Consider the following 8,916-nt stretch of genomic DNA (forward strand, 5'->3'; position numbering starts at 1 on the left):
GGGGGGGGTGTGTGCAGTTTGTTACTGAAGACCCTGACTGAAAGAAACCCCATGGTATGCTACTGAAATTGACGGATAATTATCAGCCACTGTCATCGGTACATATTATGTTATCGGGCTACGGCCGATAAGCCGAATGCAGTCAACAAAGCATATAGGCCCAACAAGGCACATATAGGCCCAACAAGGCACATATAGGCCCAACAAGGCACATATAGGCCCAACAAGGCACATATAGGCCCAACAAGGCACATATAGGCCCAACAAGGCACATATAGGCCCAACAAGGCACATATAGGCCCAACAAGGCACATATAGGCCCAACAAGGCACATATAGGCCCAACAAGGCACATATAGGCCGATACCAATACGCGACCGATACATCGGTGCACCCCTAGTACCCAGCATGCCGTTCAGCAGCGGTGAACGGGTTAATAGGGTTCCCTCTCAATACACTACACAGTGTAGGTGCCGGTAAAAACAAGGGACATTTTTTTTTTTTTTTTTTTACAAAACGATATTCGCATAAAGTAAACCAATTTCAATTTTTTTTATATAATTTTTCAACTATTAGAATATTCAAAAATAGATGCCCATCCCTACTACAGAGATGCCATCTGAATTCATATGACAGACACTCAAAAGACCAAAGAAGACCACAAACATACCAAACACATTTGACGTCGCACTGCAACATTAAAAAGGGATTCCCTGAGTCAGGAACACCCGATTTTTGGTTTCACAAAGAACAAAAATCCATTTTGTCAAAGACCAGTAACAGACCAAAGTCCTCCTTGGTTTCCCATCACCTGTTGACCCCGCCCTTGTAAGCGTGCTCCCTCATTATTTGACAAATCTGTCTTTTTAGTTGATTTCTAATGCTTCTTTTCCATAATGATCCAATTATTTTCCTGAGAAGAATGATACGCATACTACTAGATAAGCCGCTAGAATTTAAGAGGTCCTCGTGTACAATTGTATGCGGAAGACTCAACATTTGGAAACCGACCAATCGACTAGTTGACAATAATCTTACGACTACATTAGTTGACTAAGGGTTATTCAAGTGGAGGACAGCCCTACGCCCTTGATACACTGAATGGGAGGAGGAGGAGTCGTCATTCCAGCAGGCTTTCAGCGCAATCCTATAGCAGGCAGGTGGAGCTACAACAGCAACAGGTCTCGTCTGCGCTAAGCAAACACAGGCTCTTATTACATATAGCCCACCTCCACCGACAAAGAACTTCCATATCAATTCCGGAATCTTCTCCGGAGAGGATAGAGAACAGATCGACGATAACCAGAAGAGGAAGGGATGAAATGGGCTCCCTCGTTCGTATATATATATAATGGCTAGTTGAGTTGGTTGCTCTCAGAGAGATGACTTAAGAGAGGCGGGACATCACCGCTGTGCTCTTCGACGGGCGGGACATCGACTAAAAGCTCAATTCCTATTGTTATCCTCATGAACCTCAACAGTTTCATTCAGATTTATATTTTTATTTTTTTTACCTACTTTTTCCTCCTCCTTTTTCTGTGGTTTTTCTCCCATCCCAATTTCCTCTCGTGCCAATTCTCCCTTCCCTGTCCTGATCGTTGCTCGCATGTGCCCCCCACTGTCCGGTCGTAGGGAGGATAGAAGCCCATCACAAGTCATTTTCAATCAATCAATCAGTCCCCTCCGATACATGTGGAGGCAGCCAGTCACTTCTTTTCACCCGCCAGCGCGGACTCTCATTGGCGAGGTGTAACGTGTGGGAGGCTCACACTGCCCCCGCCATTTCCTGTCTTTGCTGTGCAGGCGCCCTGACCGACCTGTAGGAGTCGCTGTTTACAACGACCAGACTACCACCCATCGACTCACCTCCCGCTGACTCTGCCAATTGAGTCAGTATGAAGGCCGGGCCGGCCCAAGCCGGAGGCAACGCTGACAGCCGGATTCGAGACCGGTGTCTCTTGCGTTGGTGACGAGCGCCACCCAGCCGCCTAGTTTCATTCAGATTTGTAAACGTGAACAAAAAGCCTCCGAAACTAGATCTAGAAACAAGATCGTCGAGTCACTGTGACTGTGGTGTCGTGGAGAGAGACGACGCCCGGGGCAGCAGCACAGTGTTTATGTAGCTCTCTTTCTTCCAGCATGGCTGCCTGTAACATAGCAACCACTGATTTGCACATGACAAGGGGAGAGACAACGGTTGCTATGTGTCATAATAAGTTGGCGTCTTATTACTGGATCATGTGAACAATTCACAGTAGAATGGTAATATTGTGCTTTTCCAGTGTTTCACCTGCTCTACCACGGGACAGAAATTAGGCGTTTTCTTCTGAAAGTGGTTACCGATGGTTACTTACAGGCAGCCATACTGGAGGAAAAAAAGAGAAGTACACAAACATTCCCTTCAAGGCTTCTACTGACGGCACAGTAATGGAAGGCTAACTTTGGGAGCACTACCCAAGTTGCATTTGTGTACAATACATAGGTCACTTTCTGGTACAAACTTGTTAACAGTACTTCGAAATTAAAGGCCAATTTCAGTGAAAATACATTTCATGAATCGACACATACAGTCAATATCCAATTCACGGTCGATGCAAGTTTTGCCTCTCGATGACGGCTTCTGGTTGCCTGGTCTAAAATCTTTGGGAATGTCCACAAATATTGACTATACTGTCCAAGATACAGGGAATAGTAAAGACATTAATTCTGTTTTAGACTTTAGCTGTAAGAAAACTGACCGTTTGTTTTTCCTTTTGGTTTAAATTAATAGATTTAAACCGTCTGCTCCGCTGTGCGACTTACAGTCCCACTTTTGTTCACTAATCACTAGGCAGGCTTAAGGTATAACTGTACCACAGGAGAGAGCCTCTTCATGTGGTTCACTGACTCGCAGATGAACCGTGTCGGTCATCACCACCATCACCAGGTCTACCGAGCTGGAAGGGCCGGGGATGTAGGTTTAGGGGGGGGGGGGGGGGGGGGGGGGTTGCAATATTGAGAAGAGGTCAAATCTGTCCCACTCAGAAAATACAACTAATATGAAAGACAACCTCCTCCCCAAAAGGAGGTAAAAAAAATAACAACAGGGTCAAAACATGTATCCTTCTTAAAATGGTGCATTTATATAGCAGCTTTTATCCAATGTGTTCCTCACATTTTAACCCATTCACTCACACACCGATGGCGGAGGCAACCATGCAAGGTGCCAACCTGCCTATCGGGAGCAGTTAGGGGTTAAGTAAGTGTAAGTGTCTTGCTCAAGGACACGCTGGCCGGGAGGAGCGGGAATCGAACCGGGAACCTCCGGATTACCAGACAACAGCTCTACCTCCGAGTCCGGAGACACTGCTGCTCCATGTGTGAACCAACAACACCATCAGACAAACACCCCTTTAGGGCCGTACCATCTCAACCTGCAGAACCAACACCGGCATCAAACACCCCTTTAGGGCCGTACCATCTCAACCTGCACAACCAACAACACCATCAAACAAACACCCCTTTAGGGCCGTACCATCTCAACCTGCAGAACCAACACCGGCATCAAACACCCCTTTAGGGCCGTACCATCTCAACCTGCACAACCAACAACACCATCAAACAAACACCCCTTTAGGGCCGTACCATCTCAACCTGCAGAACCAACACCGGCATCAAACACCCCTTTAGGGCCGTACCATCTCAACCTGCACAACCAACAACACCATCAAACACCCCTTTAGGGCCGTACCATCTCAACCTGCATCTCAACCTGCACAACCAACAACACCATCAAACACCCCTTTAGGGCCGTACCATCTCAACCTGCATCTCAACCTGCACAACCAACACCACCATCAAACACCCCTTTAGGGCCGTACCATCTCAACCTGCATCTCAACCTGCACAACCAACAACACCATCAAACACCCCTTTAGGGCCGTACCATCTCAACCTGCAGAACCAACAACACCATCAAACACCCCTTTAGGCCGTACCATCAGACAGACACCCCTTTAGGGCCGTACCATCTCAACCTGCAGAACCAACACCACCATCAAACACCCCATTAGGGCCGTACCATCAGACAGACACCCCTTTAGGTACCATCTCAACCTGCAGACGTGCCTCTCATAAAAGGTACACTAGAATGAAGAAAATTAAGTGTTTGACACTGACATTTTCCAGGGGAGAACCACCAGACCCCCCCCCCCCCCCCCCCCTACGGCCCTTGGCTGGGGACCAGTAGAGCTGGTCTGGCTCCCCGCTGTGTGTCGCCTCACATCCCACACTACAGAGCTTCCGGGAAGGGAACTGACTGATGACGTCACCCTGCCTTTTCGGGAAGATACTGGCAGTTCGAGGCTAGTTCTGCAGGGCCGTTGAGATGATGAGGACTGCATAACTCACACACACACAGTCACGCCAAAATAAATCTGCTGCCATTCGAAATTAGCATATTCCTTTAGCCGGGCATGGAGGGTGACTTTGACCGGAGGGCGTGGTTGTGACTGTGTGTGCAGGGCACACAGAGAGTGTGCGGACAAAACAGTAGCAGGGAGTCCCGGACCCACGGTCTGCCATTGCGTAACACATGACACATAAGCCAGGTTGTTAAAGTACAATTGAGTTTACCTCACACACACACTAACTATCTAGCCTACTCTAAACCGAGTGTGGTCTATGATTACAAAGCTCTTACCCAATGACCCATAACTGGCTTTTGTTTACATGCCCATCTCAGGAATGTGAAAGGGATTGTCCCCCAGTCAAACTGGTCTCAATCAGGAGTGCTTTGGTCCTTTCTGTCAGAACCGAGGGCTACCATATTTGCCTTGGCCAAAAAAAAAACAGGCCTATGGGCATGGACTTTGGTTATATAACCCCCAAAAGGTTATAGTAGTACAGATAGTATGGCGAGATGCCAAAGAATTAAGCCTAAGGAACATTTGGTTTTTTATGGGATCTATGATTGCTCCAACAAAAGGATTCTTTAAAGTGGGGGTGTGTGTTGTGTTGACGCGTCATGAAGAGGCCGGGTGGTCTAGTGTCCACGCTTTGGAGGGTATACTCTTCACCTTTTCATCATGCTATATAATGGTATTTAAAATGAAAATCTGAAATAGAAAAATGCATTAGTCCCACATTTTCTGACGGGCAAATCTGATCACTATTTATGAGTCGTCCATATAGGCCAACTAGCAGTGAGGGGAGAAAACCTCCTCAAATGTCCCAAATGCGCTGCTAGTCTAGATTAAATCGGATTAAAAACAAAATCTATCAACTGCAGCACACTCTACGTCTCTGGCCTGCATGGCCTAACGAAACGGGACATGATGGGGGATGCACCAAAACAAGCCTATTATTATTACGAACAAAATGCACCCATGGGTGACACTTGCACCCATATAATAGCGTGCAGAACAAATGACAGCTATATTATAGGAGTTGTATGGGGGGGGTATGCATGGTCCACCTTTTCATGTCGGGCTGCTGCTGCTCTTTGTGCTCAGAATGTGCTGAGCATTGATTATGATTACAACAAGCTTTGCGCTTTTCATGCACACAACAAATGTTGTTGAGGATCAAAGGGAATATAACTCTTATAATATAAAACAAGGCCAATAAGCCTAATGATAATAAAGCATACCTGCATTGCCGTACGATGTTGCCAATAGCCACCCGACACTTGCGCATATTTTCGCTTTAGTACAGTCATACAGATCCAACGGCTTGATGTCTGGGACCACGAAAGTCTTCTTCATCATCGCATTGTTGGAGTCAACCATAGCGATCAAGTCCGTAGGAAGCGGGGAGGAAGCGAAAAAGGGACCGTCTAAAAAATTCAAACAATCATTTTTTTTTGTAGGCTATTCCATAACCATAACTACAGGGACTGGGAATACGGATGTGGGACGAAAATATGAAAATATCCGCTTCCAGTCAAGAAGAGGACGCTGTTTGTATATCCTTGTTTCCTCTTCAGTTCCAGAGACAGTATTGTACTTGTCTCAGTAAAAGCGGTGTTATTATTATTCCACACTACATTGCTGTGTGTCTTTACGAGCTGCTCCGCACGCCGAGGGTCCGCCGCTCTGACTGACTCCCAGGTGCTCCACACTGGCCATCACTCACTCAGCCCACCGGCCAATGGCTATCGCGTACGAGCGGCTAGGGGCGGGACCTAAGGCGTGTGACTGTGATGGCAGCCAGCAGGTATATAGAGGTATGTTTGTTTGAAACAGGTGCATCTGCTGTTCGGCAGGTGGGCTGTTCAGCTGCTAGGTTATATAGTCTAGACTAGAGATGGAAACATAGGTCCACCTGCATAGGGTGGATTTTTTATTGTCTATTTTAAGATTCTGACAGGTAACAGGTTGGAATAATGTCCCATGATGGGGTTTATTTTTAACCCTTTATTACACCTATCCTCCTGAACCAAAACCTGAAAAATAAGAAAAAGAAAACAGCATCACTTTTATTTACCTGCACGGACTACGACGTTATCATCCCAGTTGGGGTACCTTGTCCTTGTGTATACCGTTTACTTTTACTCTTACTCATAGGATATATTCAGATTAAAATGCTTTATTGCCTATTATTTATTGTAACGTATAACATAACCACGTACAGACCCTCATCTGCACCTTTGTTTACAGTTTATTTTTCTCATAGTTTTTTATATTCAGAGTTAATTATATATATTTGTTCTCATATTTTAATTTTCAGATCTAATTGTATTGCCTGTATTATTTATGTCTTTCTATTCCCCTCCCCCCTCCTGCCATGACACCCGAATTTCCCCCAAGGAGATCAATAAAGGAATATCTTATCTTAACAGAGCTTCTCACAGAGGGCTGTGAGGTTGACATGGCCATTTGCATTATTCCAAAATATTTCACACCAGCATCAATAACGCGGGGCAAATTAAAATAACTATAATAAAATGTATTGAGGTGAGTAGGTCATTGTGACGTTTTGTGGGTAAAAAAAAGTTTCAACAAGACTGTAAATAAACTTGTTGATAAATTGGTATCTTATTACTGGATCCTGGATGTGTTTCCAGTGTTTTACCTACACAGAAATGTGTTATTTCCATTTTAAAGTGGTTCCCAATGGTTAGAGGCAGCCATACTGGAAGAGAACTACACAAACCTTCCGTGCAAGACCTCTACTGTGCTGACAGTATAGTAGTTATGCTCGTCTGAACACACTGCTCACCTGGACCTGCGTGCTCTCACTCTGTATTCATAACATTAATTAGTAATGTGCTATCAGAAGTATGTGACCCCCTGACACCATGTGCTGCCCTGCTCCCGTGGTGGGACGTGTAACAAAAGCACCCACGGCATTAATAAGCAAACCGGCTAATCAGAAATGTGAATGTGAATTCCTGCTGTATGAAAATCACTGAGTTATATAGGACTACAATAAACAGCTTATGTATGCGATATATATTTGAACGACATAAAAGTAAAAGACATGACTATTATTAAACATTTCATATATATAAAGTTGCATACAGCTTTTTAAAAACGGCCTATAACTGAAATAGTAAAAGTAAACACATTGAGTAGCCCCTCATAATGTATGAAATACTACTACCATACCGTCTCTACACCTGTATCACTGTACATATTACACTACAACTCTGTACATACATCTGATTAGCACTACACTCGGTAGTACTCATTTGTATATTTTATACCCAGTTTAATCACCTGTACATTGTATATTGCACTTTACTGCTACATTTGCACTATGGTTGGATGCGAAACCTCTTTCCGTTGTACTGTACTTGTGCTGTATAATGACAATAGATTTGAATCTAATCTAATCAAAAATATTTGAATGAGATTTCTAAAGTATGTAGTATTCAATAACCCACCCAGGTTAACCCTTTCACTGCGGCACTACCAAACGGTTAACCCTTTCACTGAGACAATACACAGGTTAAGTAGTGAGAAATGAAGGAACTGGTAAAGAAAAGAAGATGTCCACTTGTTGACTTGAGGCTTTGCTGTAGTTACTGCTTGCTCACTGTAGTAGCTTTCACAATGAAAACAAAATTCTCAAGAAAAAAAACACCTCCCCGTCACATGACGACCCTGAAGGGAGATCTTCTAGGTCTCCTCGGCGCTAACTTGGTAAGAGGATTATACCCCTGAAGTATTTTAATCTAATTATGGAAGAAGGCAATTTATTTTTCCTCACCCTGGCCTGTACACTCCTTCCCCTCGAATTGGTCTGACCTCGTGTCGAGGTGACATCGGCTTAAAAACACAAAGCCTTATGCTTCAAAAGCAAAACAAGAAGCTGAAATAATTATTATGTAGTTAGATCTAACTCATCTAAGTCTATATTCAGTGCGATCTTGGACGTGTCCGGCAGCGAGGGGATGCAAGTGTATCTCTTACAGGATGGTGATTACGATGTGGGTTGTGATGCTTTATAATGTCAGTCATCTTTCCCAAAACATCCAAGAGTTATGCTACAAAACTGGGGGCCAGTATTGTAAGGCTTGTAAACTCCCAGCTCCAGTTTCAATCCAATACAAGCCAAAACTCCTCCCATGTGTTTTTCTAGGGCAGACCAACTTCCTCCCACTCACTCAGGAGAATGCTCCCTGTACTGTGGTTGTTCAAAGCCATGTTTTTGCTGCTAATTAATTAATCAAATACTGTAACTTGGTGCGTGTCGAAGCACTTGCATAAAACCTTAGAAGACTATAGTTACTCAAACAACAAAGAGTAGGAAAAAAAGTGTCAGTGGTTGACTTAGCTGCTGCTACAAAATAAGAAAATAGTGCCATCTTGTGACCACCAGTGATATTACATTCTTTACTGCCTACATCTATTGTAAGTATAACCATTTACACCGTTTATTTTTCTCATATTCTTACATTCAGATCAAATAATTTTGACATTTTTATTTTCTT

The 8,916-nt window shown here is 44.2% G+C and overlaps 1 protein-coding gene across 3 annotated transcripts in view; it reads right to left on the reverse strand.

The window, feature by feature from the left end:
* Positions 1-6,019, reverse strand: part of camsap3 (calmodulin regulated spectrin-associated protein family, member 3) — a 94,524-nt gene extending 88,505 nt beyond the window's left edge. For all 3 annotated transcript variants that reach the window (XM_084328944.1, XM_084328943.1, XM_084328942.1), the window contains exon 1: positions 5,629-6,019. In XM_084328944.1, coding sequence (XP_084185070.1) covers positions 5,629-5,767 — 139 coding nt within the window. In that variant the 5' untranslated portion in view covers positions 5,768-6,019. The remainder of the gene's footprint in view (positions 1-5,628) is intronic.
* Positions 6,020-8,916: the final 2,897 nt, after the last annotated feature.

Source organism: Notolepis coatsorum (assembly GCF_963971535.1).
Source record: "Notolepis coatsorum genome assembly, chromosome: 14".
NCBI classification, from domain to species: domain Eukaryota; kingdom Metazoa; phylum Chordata; class Actinopteri; order Aulopiformes; family Paralepididae; genus Notolepis; species Notolepis coatsorum.